Genomic DNA, 18,316 nt, shown 5'->3' with positions numbered 1-18,316 from the left:
CTTGGTCTGACTTTTGATGTTAACCTAATCTCCAAAATTAATCATCTTTTCCCTAAGTAAATTAAACCATTCATTATATCACAGTGTTACCCACCATCTCCCCCCCGCCAGCTTTATTAAGATATAATTGACATAAAACGTTGTGTAAGTTTAAGGTATACCACATGATGATTTGATATATGTTACCTGTCATCTTGATGTCAGTAACTTCCAAGGCCCTAAGCTCACTGCTGAGCCTTGACTAGTTTTCTTTAATTACCTAAGTGGTTATGGCAACTGCACCTCCAGAAAACAAGTCCCAAATTGAATGCATCTAAGTCATACAAATAACTTGTATGACTTTACCATATAATAATTTTTAATAAAACAGCTTTTGAGATATAATTCATGTATTTGAAGTACACAATTTAATGGTTTCTAGTATGTTTAAAGAGTTGTATAACCATCACCACAATCAATTTTACAATACATGCATCACCACAGAAAGAAATGCCGTACCCACTAGCAACTGATAAAATCCTCTATCTCCTAGCTATTTTGTCTGGTTTTCCCTTCCAAACCTTCCCCCGTGAGTATAAACTTTCTAGACATAAATGTAGTCATGATGAACGTACTATACAGCTTTAAAACTATTGAGTCTCCATGACTAAAGATACATATTCAAAACTCTATTTAAGAATCACATTCTCCATCATTCCCTGACTCCCTTTTCTATGCTACCAAACACCTTTATAACAACATCACTGTTGTCTCTGTTTCACCATTAAATTTATGTCCGTCTTTCCCTTACACATACCATAATATCCTTACAGGAAGACCATAACTCTATCATCTTTGTATCTCCAGCACCTAGCAGAAACTCAAATGCTGGTTTTTCCTCTCATTCCCATTGCAGACCACTCTCACTCCCCTTTCTAAGTCTAGCTCCTTCTGAACCTGCCATCCCTGGCCCATTGCCTCCTCGGGTATCCTTTCCTCACAAAGCATCCCTTCTCTCAAATCAAGTCTTAATTACTTCACTCTCTAATGCCTTCTCCCTTATAACCTGCAAACCAACAATCCCTTCAACCTTAAAAAACAAAGAAAATAAACTCTCATTTCAGTTGCCCTCTTAAACTACGGAGGCCATTGCTATTGTTCCTCTTAACAGAGGTTCCATGTACTGCTTACATATATTCTCTCATATAATTCTCACAGATAGAGAAACTAAGGTTCAAGAGGCTTTACCTACAGTAATATAGCTAATGTGTGGTAGAGACAACATTCAGAAACTTTGTTACATTTTCCTTTGAAATAGGTGCAAAATGATTGACTACTACACATCAAATAATTCAAGAGAAGGCAGGAGAAACTGCCAAAAGGCTAGGAAGAAATGAAAGAAACGTCCAAGGCAGATGTGGTCAATTCACGCCTCCATATGACTATCGCTAATGTGTTCTACCAGAAAGAAATTATTTTTCTCCCTTCTTCCTGGTGCAAAAAATAACTATGTCTTTTGTGATCACTGCTATCTTAGATGTGATGAAATATGGTGGCTTCCTTAGTTCCCAATAGTTTTCCATTTGCCAGTCTAGTCTCTCCTAAGTAAGACTCATCTCTTCTTCAAGTCACTGAGTGCTATTACACTTCCTTGAAACAAAGCCTTGGTTTATTCATGCATCTGTTACCCTCACTGATTTTTGCTTAAACTAATATATAAGGGTTTCTCTTCCTTGCAACTGAAAGTCTGGACTATGAGAAGTAGAATGCAGATTAGTGTAATTGTCTAAAAAGACAACTTTGATTACAAAACACTGATAGTCAAAATACTTAGGAAAGAAATTCTTGCAAGCTCTATCATACAAAACAAGGCCAAAAGTTCAGGGAGACTGTGTGTACACATAGTTTATCTAGCCTAACCTTTGGCTCACATAGTGAATTTTAAATGGTAGTACATCTTTGGGTAAAAAGTCAATGTCACCATTTTATGCACAGCAGTACTGGATACTTTTGAAGGTTTAAACACAGTATTGTATCTCATTTGATCCTATCAATCACCTTATGAAGTAGGTAAGACATTCCTTTTTGACAGCTAAGAATATACATTAAAAGTTAAGCGTTGTCCATAGTCTAGGAGCTAAAATGAGAAAACAGAAATTAAAAATCCAGGTTTAATTACTTCTGTGTTCTTTGTAATAGCCAATGAGTCACCTAATACCTTGGAAATTATCTCCTCAATTATAAGAGCTCTATTAATGCTGAATATCACCCACCAACCCTTCCTCTAGTTAGGAACATCATGAGTCTCAAAACGAGCTGAAAACTAAGTAAGTAAGTAAATAAACAAATAAAGATTTTTTTCCATGTGATCTCTGTCACTCCTTCTCTTCTAAGGAATCTAAATCCAAGCCCATGTGCATAACAAACACAACAAACTTAGTACAAAATTCCAACGCAATTTCATTGAGAACTACATCTTCCTTATTGACCTTGAAAACTTCAGTGACAGGCCATCATACTTGCAAATGTAAAAGTAAAACTAGATAAACTTACCATTTGGGTGCCAGATTTCTGTAATGAATTTCATTTTAGGAGGCCGAAGGGGATAATCTTTTGGGAAAGTGAGATGAGCCTTAAAAACACCACCTTCACTGGAAAAACAAAAACAAGTTCTTGCCTATAAGTTCCTGCTTATAAATAAGAAAATTATTAAAACAAACATAAAACAAGGATGCTAGTGCTAACACTATAAACAAAATAAATAATCTGGATTTCAAGCAGTTTACTTTACTCAAATATCCAGTTTAATAAACTGTCATACCTACCACCTTATTAAACTCTCAAAAAACAGTAAAATGAAAGAAACAGCTTTAAAAAAAGGCATCCAGATCAGATTACACGACTGCTGTGCTACAAACCTTTAAACTCTTCCCACTGCACCTAAAAAAAAATTTTTAAGTTAAGTTTAACATTGCCTATCAGGGTCAAGTTGCCAATTTCTCTCTACGTTGATCTCAATCTTCCACTCTTCTCTCTCGTTCCAGCCAGTCTTCTTTCTGTTCTTCAAACACAACAAGCTTTTTCTCATCTGAGAGCTTATGCATTTTCTTATTCCCTCCCTGGGAACAGCTGTGCTGACCTTCAATCCATCCATCCATTTAGTCATCTTATCATTTAACAAATGTTTATTCAATCTTTACGTGTCAGACACTGGGAGTACCGCAGTGAACAAGCATGAAGTCTCTTAAGGAGTTTAGAATCGGGTGACTTTCCAAAGTAGGGCTGTGCAACAGAACTTTCACACACTAGAGATGGTCTATAGTTATGCTGGCCAATATGTTAGCCACCAACCACTTGTATCAATAATATGGCTAGTACAACTGAGGAACGAATTTTTAATCTTGTTTAATTCTAATAAGCACATGTGGCTGTGACCGTTGTGTTAATAAGGCAGTGCAGAGCACTGTATTTGCTTAGGAACTGTTCCTGAACAACTGTCAAAACAACATAAGTCATCGTTAAAGAAAACCAATGAAAAAAAGTCAGCCTTATGGGGCAAAAATGACAAAGTTCCTGACTTGTGTCCTTGGTACTAGCTGTTTCCTCTGTTTGAAGCACTGTTCTCCCTTTGTCATATTCAGAACTCAGCTTAAATGTTACCTCTTGAGAATGATTTTACTTGACTACCCAATCTTAACTAGCCACTGTGTCCCTATATCACATGGACCTCTTTTCATTTCTTTATTGCAAAAGCAATTCACACCTCTGATTCTCTTATTGTAAGATGTACACCCCATCAGAGCGGGGTCATCTGACTGTGTTTGTTTCAGATCAGCGAGAAGTGGAATCCTCAGCTCATTAAATGGTTTTCATTCATTAAACAAATAGATAATGATTATCTACCTATGGGAGGCACCGCTGTATGTAAAAGAATACAACAGGGAACAAGACATTAGAGATCACTGATTTATGGCACTTACCATTCTAGAGTCAGAGGAAAATATCAAGAAAAATACCAGTAATAAATACTGGAATGATATGAGCAATCTATTGTTAAATTTTTTTTTTAATCTATAGAATAAGCCCATTTGCCTTTATGAAGAAAAAGTGAGGGTATGTTTGTATACAAATAGAAAAATGTCTGGAAACATGACACCAATATATAATAATAATGTTTAATTAACTCTGAAGCACAAGATTATGAGATTTTTTTACTTTCTGCTTTGTACATTTTGATATACCATGAATTTTTAACCACAAGCAAGTATTAATTCTTACTGCCTTTTTCTAATCATAAAAGCAAGATGAGAGGAGGGGGGAGTTAAACAAAGAAAGGTAGATCATTAGCACCAAATACTTCTGAATACTTAGGAAAGGCCACTAGATTCCGAGTATAAAAAGTAACCTCGATTTTGAAAACCTCGAAACAGAGTAACTGAGAAATTAGAAGAAAGAAAATAAGGGTAGTAAAGGGCTTACCAAGAACAAGAAAGAATATCCTTTCCTTTTGCACAGGAAGAAAACAGAATGAACGTAGTACAGATATCCAGGGGTAAAAAGGAAGAAAGCTGACAAAATTTTATGCCTGCCTTATGGTCTTAATTTTCCTAATTTATGAGACTATCTATTGAAGGGAAAAAACATGAAGACTTGAGGGAAATGGAGACTAGAACAGCAGTTGTAAAGAGCACATTACACTGTTAAGAGGTAAGTCTACCGTCTCGGACTATGTTACCCCAACTGGATAAATTAGTGCCAAAACTGGCCTTAGGACATATTAATTCTATGAACTAGTTTTTCCAACTGGGGCTGCAAAGCTAATTAAGTGAGTCACTAACCAGTTTTCTTTATAAACAAATAAAAATAGAATAAAAAAAATGGGCGCTTATCACAAATAGTTTGTTTCAGTTATAAAATCTAGTTTGTTTCAGTTATAAAATCTACATGCATGTTTCTTTCTATTCATTAAAGTGTCTTAAGTATACACTGGGTCATGATGTAAAATATTTCTGATTATGGGTTGTGGTTTAAAAAAAACAAAAACACTTTGAGAGCCACAAATACAGAAAATAGCCAAGAATCTATGTAACAGAACATCAAAACAGCTACCACAAAGCCCATGTACCTTTATCCCACTGGTAAGACTATTCCCTGATACTAAGTTAGCTTTCCTGGGTCCCTGAGTTCTGACTGATATCAGATCTATTTAAAAGCTTTATATTAGGGGCTTCCCTGGTGGCGTAGTGGTTAAGAATCCGCCTGCCAATGCAGGGGACATGGGTTCGAGCCCTGGTCCGGGAAGATCCCACATGCTGCAGAACAACTAAGCCTGTGTGCCACAACTACTGAGCCTGCCTTCTAGAGCCCGCAAGCCATAACTACTGAGCCCACGCGCCACAACTACTGAAGCCCACGCGCCTAGAACCCGTGCTCCACAAGAGAAGCCACTGCAATGAGAAGTCCGCGCACCTCAACGAAGAGTAGCCTCCACTCGCTGCAACTAGAGAAAGCCCACGCAACAAAGACCTAACACAGCCAAAAATAAATAAGTAAAATAAATTTTTTTTAAAAAAGCTTTATATTAGCTGATTGGAATTCCTATCATGAAAAATTGCCTTAGTCTATTAAATTATTTTCAATCTTTAAATTTTAATAGGACTATCCTTAAAAGTTTAAAGTATACAATTTTAACTCTGTCTGCAATGTCCTCACCCATTCTAAACTAATCATGCAGTTCCTTACAGTTTTTCTCCTACAGGTGGAATTTTTAACTTCTCTAATACCTGTGAAAATCCTACTTGTTATTTTTAAAAGCCTAGTTCAGTAGTCCCAACTTATGGGCACAAACTTCTCGTGAACAGTGAACAGCCAAGTTAGCAAAAAACTCAAAACACTGAAAGAGTACAAAACATAGTAAACTAAATATTAAAATGTCACATATTCACTGTTTTTCAAATATATAAAGATCTACTATGATGAACAAAATGGAAGTTTATGAAAAGCATCAATGAATTAAAAATACCTTCCCTCCCATTATACATTCGCTTCACAGATATTAATAGTATAATTACTAGCATGATGTTAAAAAGAGGTATGAAACCAATAGTTTCACATTTGAAAAGGTTGAGAAATCTAGGCCTAGTTCAAGTTTCTTCTATTAGACTTCCCTTACCGTTTTTGTATTAAAATTATAAAAATCTTTCAAGTATCAGATCCTATCATTCTACTTTGTCAGATCCTATCATTCTGCCATATTTACTTATTTAAATGATATACCATATGCTGCCATCCGAAATTTTGCTCAACACTGTTCTTTTATATATTCCTGCTACTATCTGTCTCCTGTTTATTCATTTTTACCTGCCACAATTTTTCTATTACAATCAAAATGTTTGCTTCCGATTTCTTTTGCTATTACAAACAACAGAATGTTGAACATTCTGAACTCTTTCTAGGCATTGGGTTTTACCCTAGAAATGAAACAAGACAAAGTTTAAATAACTGTTTAAAGTCACACAGATAACAATGGTAGACTCAGGGAGCTAAACAAAGACAGTCTCCAAAACTCACGTTCTTAAGCACTCAATGGTAAGTGGCACGTGAGGCACTGCCACTGATCAATCAATTTCTAAGCCATGCAGGCAGGTTCATTCCCTCCAAAATTTCATTACAGAATATATGGCTTGCGCCTCTAAGTTTTAAACAGAACTGTGGAAGAATTTTGTTAGTGTAAAAGAATATTAATCAGAGAGTTTAGTTAGCCACCTCTTCATTTTCTATACCCACTCAAGGTAAGGCAATACTACAAAATACATATAATCTTAAGATTCTCCAAATTCTTCACATCATTGCCAGAGGTAGGAAACAAAATAAAGCATACTTCTTGAGCACACTAGCCATTAGTGATGAAAAAGAGAATAAGAGATACAGGAAAGGTATACATTCACCATTCCCTCAAACAAATTTATAAGATTTATGATTACATGGTGCTACCCATGTCTCCTAAAGTTTCTTTAAAAACCTACTGCCATCCTACCTGACATTTTTCTTGCCGTGGATATGGGCGGCTAGCCACACTACTTGATAATCATTAGTCTGAAAATAGCAGGCATGTCACACCAGTTTCAGAATGTTTTTCATAGAAAGAAAGCCTCAAGAGGGGGCTTCCCTGGTGGCATAGCAGTTAGGAATCTGCCTGCCAATGCAGGGGACACGGGTTCAAGCCCTAGTCCGAGAAGATCCCACATGCCGCAGAGCAACTAAGCCCGTGCGCCACAACTATTGAGCCTGAGCTCTAGAGCCCGTGAGCCACAACTACTGAGCCCGCGTGCCACAACTACTGAAGCCGGTGCGCCAAGAGCCCATGCTCCAAAACAAGAGAAGCCACCACAATGAGAAGCCCGCGCACTGCAAGGAAGAGTAGCCCCCGCTTAGCAGGCATGTCACACCAGCTTCAGAATGTTTTTCATAGAAAGAAAGCCTCAAGAGGGGGCTTCCCTGGTGGCATAGCAGTTAGGAATCTGCCTGCCAATGCAGGGGACACGGGTTCAAGCCCTAGTCCGAGAAGATCCCACATGCCGCAGAGCAACTAAGCCCGTGCGCCACAACTATTGAGCCTGAGCTCTAGAGCCCGTGAGCCACAACTACTGAGCCCGCGTGCCACAACTACTGAAGCCGGTGCGCCAAGAGCCCATGCTCCAAAACAAGAGAAGCCACCACAATGAGAAGCCCGCGCACTGCAAGGAAGAGTAGACCCCGCTTACTGCAACTAGAGAAAGCCCGCGCGCAGCAACAAAGACCCAATGCAGCCAAAAATAAATAAATAATTTTATTTTTTTAAAAAATTCCTTATTTTCTAAGCCAGCTAAAATCCAATTTCTGTTGCTTGTAGCAAAAAGCCTACTAACTATTACAGTTACTAACTCTTCAGTTCCCACTTTAGACATCTCTTCCTCCGGGAAAAATTCCCTGACACACTCAGAACCTGCCATGCTACCAACGAGTTCTCACAACACCTGATGCCTCCCTCCATCATGTCTGTCCTCAAAGTGTATGAAATAACTATGCAATGTGCTGTCTTGCCGACTAAACTGTAACTAACCTCTTTGGGAGCAGTGACTATTAGCTAATTCAAGATCATGTTCCTAGCATCTAGCATAAGAGTGCTGAAAAAACATTTGGAAACTAAATGAATGAGTAATGTAAATGCCAGTATACTGCTTTATTTTTGCAACCATTCTAAGTAGGAAGTCTCTAAAAGGGACGGCCTAAACTCAATAAATCGTAAACCTCTTTTTTGAGGGCTTTAAAAACAATTTTATAACTATCAGCACATGAATTTTAGAAAAGGTCATTAATAAAAAGCAATCATACCAAAGTAATTTTGGATGATTATTATAAGGTCTGTCAATTGCATTAAGGCTTCATTACTCACAGGATGTTCAAAGTACGTGTGGCACTGAGGTTAAACTGCAGCCCAGGTGCAGCCAGTGCTCTCATTAGGAAGGGACAGTGCAGAAGTGGCAGCCGGTTGTCTCATCAGCAACTCCAGAGGAGCTGCCACAAATGCTTCTGCTGTCCACACCTCAGATCAACAGCCAGCACTTTTTAAATGTATACGAAAGGCCAGAAATAGATTTTTATTGGCGGCAAGAATGGCCTGTTAATTAGTGCAATGAGTATTAAATGTCTCTCTTTGGTGAAGCTGAAGGGACACAACATATATATGGACCAGCTGATAATATTTAGAGATGCTTGCCACCATCGCACGAAAAAAGTGTAATAATTTTGCAAGGTCCTTAGAGATCGAGGTCAAACCTGGATGCCTAAGTAATCTTCTACACAGACATTAGTTTAGAAGAATTTCTCTTGTTATTGCATATCAACTTTAAGATTAACAAGATTCTGTCACTGGAATGTTGCTGTATCTCCCTTGAGTAAACCTTCACACAGTATGTTTTGATTTAAAAACCCAGAAGACCAGAACCTCATCAGGCTCATAGGCCAGGCTGTATGTATGATTTTTGTGTGCAAAATTTGGTTAAGAAATTTGCTTTCAAATAAATAATATTAAGGTTGTGGAGGAATACCTCTAGGATGGCTTTCATTGGCTACTGTTATTTACCAAACTAACACTGTAGAATGACTAAATTGAGTTATTTTAGTTTGCAACAATTACCAATGCAGGGACTTCCCTGGTGGCACAGTGGATAAGACTCCAAGCTCCCAATGCAGGGGGCCCGGGTTCAATCCTGGTCAGGGAACTGGATCCCACATGCATGCCACAACTAAGAGTTCACATGTCACAACTAAGGAGCTTGTGAGCCTCAACTAAGACCTGGTGCAACCAAATAAATAAATATTTTAAAATAAATAAATAAAAATAATACCATTAAAAAAAACAATTACCAACGCAAACATACCACTGGGAAATCAGCAAAAATTTTGATTGGGAATAGTTGTGACAAAACAAATCATTTTTTTCAGACCTCAGAAAACCCCCAAATCAATACTACAGCTCAACTCTGTATGTCATATACCAGTTTGCTCTGGTATAGAACTAGCTCTGAATTTTCTCTTACATCAGGTGTTGGCGAAGGGGAGACAAAGGAGTTACCATCTCAGAACATCTAAAATAAAACTATTTCACCATCAAAAAGATGTTTGATGTATCCAAATCCTTGCTGCTTAGTACCATCGAGGACCACAGCTGAGTGACCAAGTATAGTCCCCAAGAAGGTCCCTGCTGTCCTTCAGTTGTATGTCTTTGAGAAGGTTGCTGCATTTTTTTTCAATACCTCAACTTCTATAATAAGTGTGAGACTTGTACTAGTCACTAACATCAGACAGTCATGATCCATCTTACAGAACATTAAATATAAGTTTAAGTTGGTCTGCAAACACACAGAACAGAAAATCAGACTGTGGTCTTTGAATCTAAAAATGTATTATGTAACATATTTAAGAAATTCCATCTTTTTCTATTGCTCTTTGATTACACCACATTCTGTTGTGTATCTTTACATCAGTTAATAGTGATTAATTAAAAGTGATTAACTTTATCACTTTTATAAACTGGGAAACTTCAGTTTGTCAAAATAGTTTATATTTCAATTATTAAAAGAGCTCCACTTGGATGTTAGTTCCATTATACTTACTAAAGTGTATCTGGAGGACCAATAATAAGGACTTCCCATCGGTAGAGATCATTGTCATCTATTAAACCTGCTGAAAAGCCTTCCACTGGGTTTTTGTTGAGTTCTGTGGAAAAAGAAAATGTTTATTAAAAATTTTAAGTAAATAATCTTCACCCAACATTCATTACAGAACTTGAATATACATGTTATAAATTCTAACCTGTTAAATGAACACACCTGGATCCATTAGCAAAATGCTACCTGATGTCCAAAACATTTCCATTTCTATAACACAAAGAAGCAATGGGTAAAGCAAACTATCCAGAAGATCAACTTCTACTGTGCCCTTTTACTTCTACCCTGGTTCCCAGCTAGGTTCTTACCATTCTAGTAGCTCTCTAGAGGTATATAGGTATAGCCAGACAAAGAGCTTATTAAAATGCAGGTGTCAAGACTTCCCTGGTGATCCAGTGGTTAAGATTCCACACTCCCAATGCAGCGGGCCGGGGTTTGATCCCTGGTCAGGGAACTAGATCCCGCATGTCACAACTCAGACCCAGAACAGCCAAATAAATAAATTTTTTTAATAAAAAATAAATAAAATAAAATAAAATGCAGGTGTCAGGCCCACCCCCTAGAGATTCTGGTTCAGAGGGAAATCAAACCAATATTTCTCTGGTAATTCTTATGCTGTGGTCTTTAGGATACATATTCAGAAACACCAACAGAGTGCCTGATACCTTTTCATTGGAATTTGCTGCTTAACCAACCTTCATTTATACTAATAACTATATGTCTACATGAGTAAGTCCTCCGTATTCTTGGGGATATACAACTACAGGTGGCGTTCATGTGTGGCCCATCAGACTCTGAGCACAGAGAGAGCAGAGGCTCCATCCATCCTGCCTATGTGTGTTGACCCCCTTGCCGACCAGAGTTTCCAGCACCCAGGAGTAGCTTAAGAAAAATAGCTGGAGCCTACAGGAATGGCAGTAGCAACATGAGATTTTCCTCTTCCAGAGAGAGTGCTCTAGCACGGATGGGGGATGACGGGGGCTGGGGACGACAACAGAGGCAAAGAACTAGTGAGGTGGCGGGGACACAGGCCATGGGGGCACCTTAGAGGAGCCAGGTGAGAAACAGTTCCCAGAGACACAGAGCTTAATAAAGTAATGACCAATCCATGGTGAGCGTCATGTCAGGATTTTTTAAACAGCTTCAATGAGATATAATTGACATTCGGTAAGTTGTGCATATTTAAATTACATAATTTTTTTACATACTGATATATGTATACAGCTGTGAAGCCATCACCACAGTCATGATTGTGTGTGTGTGTATAAATATATGAATCACCAACAAGGGGCACTGGTTGGCTCAAATTGAGAAGTGGGACAAAGTGTACAGGAGAGCAATTGAGAGAGGGCTTGCTGGGAGGCTGAACAGGTTTGTAATTCTCATATAATTCCTGCCATCATCCTCAAGGAGCTCAGTCTCATGATAAGTAAGTATAATATAACTCAGAGTGCTATAAAGACTGAACAAAGTGTGTTAGTAACTGAGAAGAAAATATTAATTTTTTGAGGAATCAGAGGTGGTTATTTCAACAGATTTAACACTCCAACATGCCAGTGAAACACAGAGAGAGCCAAAAGTGAAAGTTTATTTATATTTAAACATGAATGGCTTCTTTTCTCAAAATTTGAGGGGAGATTTTTTTTTATAAGTCTAGTATTTTTGCCTAGCTGGCAAAACAGATTTTTATAAACAGTTTTAAATCAGTACTGTGTCTTGAAACACAAGAAATGCATTACTTTTAAACAGCTATTCTAAGACATTTTTTAAATACTGAAAATGCAAAGAAACTGTATTTCAATCTTGTTATTTTGTTTATGAATGCAAACATTTACGGAGTGCCAATATGCTGCAGACATACTGGGAAAGATCTGAAAGTCCCACTTTTACTGTCAACTGAGGGACAGAGTGGAGCATAGACAATTACAATCTGGGCAGGTAAATTCTACACTGAGTTATCTCATTTCTAACCTTTCTCTAGACAAACACTGGTATATTACTTAGACCATTTTCTCCAACACTATATGCAAGAGTCTTATGGAAGATTCTATAATTTATCTAGAAATCACCTAATTGTTGCATTTTACATCAGAAGTCCAGTGGAATTTTATAAATGTAGGTGGATAAATTCTTAAATTAGCATACATGGTCAAAATTACCCTTGAAAATTTCCTTACACTTTCCATAAAGTAAATTATTCCTTCTCACTTTTGTCAATACACCATAAGTTCTTTAAAAATCTTTTGCACATTCTTTCCATGCTTTTCTTCTACAGGGGTGACTGTGTTCATTCCTTGTTTCATTAAGTAAAGCAAAAGTAATGCTGCAAGATGTCCATCTATCTCAGTTTTGTCATGGCTTTTGCCCCTAGCGTGGATCCTCATAGCCTAGATCCATGGGTATTTAACAGGCTTAATCTACCTATTAGTGGCAGATCGTTACCGTACCTTCATGATTCCTTCAAGGTCCAATTCCTCCATCGGGCCTTCCCTAAATAACTTACCAAATAATCTTCTTTTGATTTCTGCTAAATTCCTATTAATCATACTTTTAGTCTGTACTGCATCACCTGGCACTTAACTATCAGCTCCTGATTCCCACAGAAGTAAACAGGCAATTAAATGCTCCAACATTAGTACAAGAATTTGAAGGGGCACAAAGAAGGGCACATTATAATCATGAAGAGACAGAAAGGCGTCTAAAAAGAGAAGAGACATCTGAAATAAGACAAAGGATTTTGGTGGAGAAGGTGCAAGGCTTACACAGAGGAACATATACAAAAACTTGAAATATGGAGATCAGCATATGGGGGGGGCGCCATAGAGCTGAAGCTAGATAGCATGTCGGAAGGACAGCAAAGAGCCTTTAGAAGCCATGTTAGTTTAGACTTTATCCAGAGAGAAATGATGAGCCTTTGAAGAGTTTTTGTTTTTTGTTTTTAAAACAATGAGGTGACCTCATGAGATTTACATTTTCAAAAACCAATCTCTCAGTATGTGAAAGATATGTGAAAAAAAGTATGTGAAAGAGTAAGGCCATGTGATGACAAAGAAACCAGAAAAGAAACTATTAAAGTAATGCTGAAAAGTGTACCTTTAGTATATGGTAGTGGGAATAAGAAACAGGGATACACAGGAGATAGAATCAATCAACCAAGCTTCGTGATGTGGGGGGTTTTAGATAATAAGCCAAAATTGACACACATTTCCTCAAAAAGTTTATAAACAAAGAGTTACCATATAGCCCAGTAATTACACTCCTAGGTATATACCCAAGAGAAATGAAAACATCTACCCACATAGGAATTTGTACCTAAATGTTTATACTGTAGCATTATCCGTAACAGTCAAAAAGTGGAAACCCAAATGTCCATCAATGAATGAACAAATTATGATATATACATACAATGGAATATTATTCAGCCATTAAAAAAGGAATTTAAGTGCTGATACATGCTACAACTTAGATGAAACTCAAAAACATCAGGCTAAGTGAAAGAAACCAGACACATAAGGTAGCATATTGTATGACTCCTTTTATATCCACAAATCCAGAGACAGAAAGCAAAATGGGGGGTGAGGGTGGGGGGGTGGGATGGGATGGAGATAGAGTATGATAAATGAGTATGGGAGTTTTTGGTGGGGTGATGAAAATGTTTCGAAACTGAAGAGAGATGGTGTTTGCACAACATTGTGAATACACTAAATATCACTGAACTGTACACTTTAACATGGTTAGTTTTTTTTTTAAAAATGGTTAGTTTTATGTTATCTGAATTTCAACTCAATTTTTTTAAATGATAAATAGGTTTCTACATAGGGCAACTGGGTAGGAGTCTGTTTTTTTCTCTGAAATGGGAATTATAATAAAGATATGCTGATTTTAGGGGTGAGGGAAACAAATAATGATAGGTTTGGCTTTAAGTACCTATGGGGCATAAACACATTGTTTTGGTTTTTTTTTTTAAATATCTTTACTGAAGTATAATTGCTTTACAATGTTGTGTTAGTTTCTGCTGTACAACAAAGTGAATCAGCTATACCTATACCTATATCCCCATATCGCCTCCCTCTTGAGCCTCCCTCCCACCCTCCCTATCCCACCCCTCTAAGGTCATCCGTCACAAAGCACCAAGCTGATCTCCCTGTGCTGAGCTGATCTCCCTGTGCTATGTGGCAGCTTCTCACTAGCTATCTATTTTACATGTGGTAGTGTATATATGTCAGTGCCAGTCTCTCACTTCGTCCCAGCTTCCCCCTCCCCCTCTGTGTCCTCAAGTCCATTCTCTACATCTGCGTCTTTATTCCTGCCCTGCCGCTAGGTTCATCAGTACCGTTAAATACATTGTTTTAAAAAGAAATTTGAGCTAAAGATAGAGACTTGGGGTTATGAGAATATTGCTGATAATTGAAGCCATAAGAGTGGTTGATGGCATCACCCAAGGAAGAGCCTGAAGTGTGAACTGCAGAGACTCTAACTGAAGGAATTCTAGAGAATACCAATATTGGGGGGATTAAAAAAAAGAAGTGGCTACAAAAGTGACAGAAGTAGGAAGAAAACCAGGAAAAAGCTAGACCAAAGAAGCCAGAGGAGATGCATTCCAAGGAGAAAGTTACCAACAACGACAATTACACACTGCTCAGGAAAGAGAGGGTCTAAATTCAGTCTACTGGGTTCAGTTAAAAGAAGGGCAAGGCTGCCCTAGGCTTAAGTATTTAGTTTCAGTGCAATGGTAAGGCAGAGACAGGCCATGCCGGCAACACTGAATTGACAGAAAGAAGGTGAAGCAGAAAAATACAGGTGGAAACTTTTTCTAGAAGTTTGTGATGGAAAAGTGCAGTAGCCATAAGTAGATGAAATTCGAGCACGTTTGTTTTAATGGGAAAGGCCAACGAAAGATGTTTAAACATCCTATCACATTTAAATGTTAACAGAGATACCTCATACTATATCTGAATCCAAATATGAACAAACAATAAAATTTAGCTGGAAAAAAATGCAGTTATTTTTTAACATACTCTTGGGTGGACGTGGCCTTCCTAAGCAGAACACAAAACTCAACAGTCAGATTATACTACACAACATATTTTAAATCCACTACAGCGATAAAGTTTAAATAAAATGAGAGACTGGGGGAGAATATTTGCAGCACAACAGGTAAAGTCTAATATTCCTAATACAAACAGAGTTACTGTAAATCAAAAGAAAGAGTAAACATGCAAAGGGTACAAACATAATGGGGGAAAATGGAAATTGCTAACCAACACAAAAATCTAGCCTACTTAAGATAAATATTTAAACCAAGAAGTGCCTATGCTTGGGTTTCTTCTTAGATTCCTAAGGTATTAGAGAAGTTGTGAATGTGACAAAGATAAAGATACATTTTTTTCTGAATGCTACCTAGACACAGTAGAGTTGGAAAGAGCTAGAAAGAGCTCTCTTTCCCTCATATCACGAATGCTAAAACAAAATTTTAAAGTTCTAAAGCACACAAAACTAATCAATAATATTAGAAATCTGAACGATATCATCTTTTCTTCTTTTTCTTTCAGAGTGGTGAATGAGAGTGGTATATGGGATGAAGAATGAAAGAGACTTCCGGGATGCTAGTAATGGCATGCTGTACATCATATTTATGCATTTTTCTTTGTGTATATAATACTTCAATTTTTAAAACTCAGTAAATCCCGAAGTGCCAGTGATTGTTAAATGAAAGTTATGTATGCATGCTGTGAATCTGGCAATCACTGTGGGCCAAAATGGTCTACAAACCATGAATTAAAAAAGAAATCAAGGGCAAGGTAATGTCCTTGAGAATAATGATTTAGATAGGTATAAGTACTGGAAAATAATGCATGAGCAGGCTTGCTATGATAGAGTCATTATTTAAGAATAAGACTAAAAGAGAATGGGGAGCACATATGAAAAGTAAAAACTCCACAGTCCTGAATCTGAATCAGAAGTATCGATGTGAATTCACGATATAGCTTTAAAAATGCTGAGCTCTGTCCACTAAAAAGGTCGAGAAAAATGACCAATTCTGTAGCAATGAGCATCCCTAGTGCCCAGAATATGGTCTCCAAATATGAGTTATACTTAAAGGGAGCAGGGCTCTTCAGAAAAATGGCTGATTCCAGGTCTGGGGTAGGAAATGTTCTAGGATCATCTCATACCAGATAAAAAGGAAGCTATCAAATAACACTATGGTCTTGTTAAAAGTACAAGAGATTCCCACTGGCTCAATATGGGACAATTTGAGTATCAACAGTTAATAACCACAAAGGATTGAAACATATGTTTCAACCCATGAGTTTAAAAACAGTGACTTAAAAACAACAAACTAGGGCTTCCCTGGTGGCGCAGTGGTTGAGAATCTGCCTGCCAATGCAGGGGACACAGGTTCAAGCCCTGGTCTGGGAAGATCCCACATGCCGCGGAGCAACTGGGCCCGTGAACCACAATTACTGAGCCTGCGCGTCTGGAGCCTGTGCTCCGCAACAAGAGCGTCCGCGATAGTGAGAGGCCCATGCACCGCGATGAAGAGTGGCCTCCGCTTGCCACTACTAGAGAAAGCCCTTGCACAGAAACGAAGAGCCAACACAGCCATAAATAAATAAATAAAAATTTTAAAAGAAAAACAAACAACAACAAACTAATTGGTCCCATTACAGGATGCTAATAAACCATTTTGTTATTTGGAAACGAATTAAAAAAAAAAAAAAAGGCGAGGGCTTCCCTGGTGGCACAGTGGTTAGGAATCTGCCTGCCAGTGCAGGGGACACGGGTTCGAGTTCTGGTCTGGGAAGATCCCACATGCCGCGAAGCAACTAAGCCCGTGAGGCACAACTACTGAGCCTGAGCGTCTAGAGCCTGTGCTCCGCAACAAGAGAAGCCACGACAATGAGAAGCCACCGCACCGCGATGAAGAGTAGCCCCCGCTCGCCACAACTAGAGAAAGCCCCGTGCACAGAAACGAAAACCCAACACAGCCAAAAATAATTAAATCAATAAATTTATTTTTTTTAAAAAAGGCGAAAGAATCAAGATTTATTCTTCCTTTTCTATACAAATGGTATTGTCAGGAAATCAAACAGTAACTATTATTTGATCAAATGAGTTATCTCTCTATAGAAATGGTGCAGTTAAAAAATGAAAAATTATGGGAGGGAGGCTCAAGAGGGAGGGGATATGGGGATATATGTATACATATAGTTGATTCACTTTGTTATACAGCAGAAACTAACACGACATTGTAAAGCAATTATACTCCAATGAAGATATTTTAAAAAAAGAAAAATTATTGAAACATTGTCATTTTTTCATTTTAACCTAGGCATTTTAGAAAGGACAACCAGACATTAACGTCTCCTGATAAATAAACCACCACTTACAAAGTGATCTCACCTGATCTCACCAGAACCCCTAGACACAATTCCCAATTTATAGAAAATACAGAGAAATATGTTTAAGAACATTCCCGAGATACATTAACAAAATCTATACTTTAGAAAATTCTAAAAAGCAAGGCCTAGAATCCTCAAGAAATATACTGCAACAGGAAACAACAGAGCGGACTGAATTCAAACTTTTAAATAATGTATGACACATGCACAAATTCAGAGGCTGACTAGATCTAACAATATTAAATTACTGTTAATTTTTTTTCAAGTGTGGTAATGATAATGCGTTGGGTTTTTACTCCCATTTTTTTTTAGAGATACATGAATCTTTAGAGTTACTGAAATACTTACAGACAAACAATGATTATGTTTGGGATGTGCTTCAAAATCACAAGGGACGGGGCAGAGACAGATCAAACAAGAGTGGTTGTGACCTAATAACTGTTGAGGCTAGGTGAGCACATGGAGGTTCGCTGTACAGTCAGTCTACTTTGGTATTATTATATGTTTAAATTTTTTTCTCCATGAAAGTTTTTTTAAATGCAAAAAAAAAAGTTTTAATGTAGTCTAAAATAACGGTTTACAATATTTTGTTGGTCATGTGAAAATAAACCTTCACTGGGCCTTAGCAAAAATACAAGGTGTCTCAAAATAACAACAATCAAAGACCCAAGTATGTCATTTTATACTTGGCTATTAAGAAAATAAGCTACTTTAACTGTAAAT

At 37.6% G+C, this 18,316-nt stretch overlaps 1 protein-coding gene across 1 annotated transcript in view; it reads right to left on the bottom strand.

Moving 5' to 3' along the window:
• The window catches only part of UBE2G1 (ubiquitin conjugating enzyme E2 G1), a 32,305-nt gene extending 19,635 nt beyond the window's left edge, over positions 1 to 12,670 (bottom strand). Inside the window, exons 1-4 of the mRNA XM_055089780.1 lie at positions 12,638 to 12,670; positions 10,336 to 10,372; positions 10,137 to 10,239; positions 2,533 to 2,630 (exon numbers count right to left, since the gene is read on the bottom strand). Of these exons, the coding sequence (XP_054945755.1) occupies positions 2,533 to 2,630; positions 10,137 to 10,239; positions 10,336 to 10,372; positions 12,638 to 12,670 (271 nt within the window). The remainder of the gene's footprint in view (positions 1 to 2,532; positions 2,631 to 10,136; positions 10,240 to 10,335; positions 10,373 to 12,637) is intronic.
• Between the last annotated feature and the right edge of the window lie 5,646 nt (positions 12,671 to 18,316).

The sequence above is a fragment of the Physeter macrocephalus genome, chromosome 14, assembly GCF_002837175.3.
Source record: "Physeter macrocephalus isolate SW-GA chromosome 14, ASM283717v5, whole genome shotgun sequence".
Classification (NCBI taxonomy): Eukaryota; Metazoa; Chordata; class Mammalia; order Artiodactyla; family Physeteridae; genus Physeter; species Physeter macrocephalus.
Note: the sequence above shows the minus strand (reverse complement) of the source record. Positions and strands in the feature narration are given on the sequence as shown.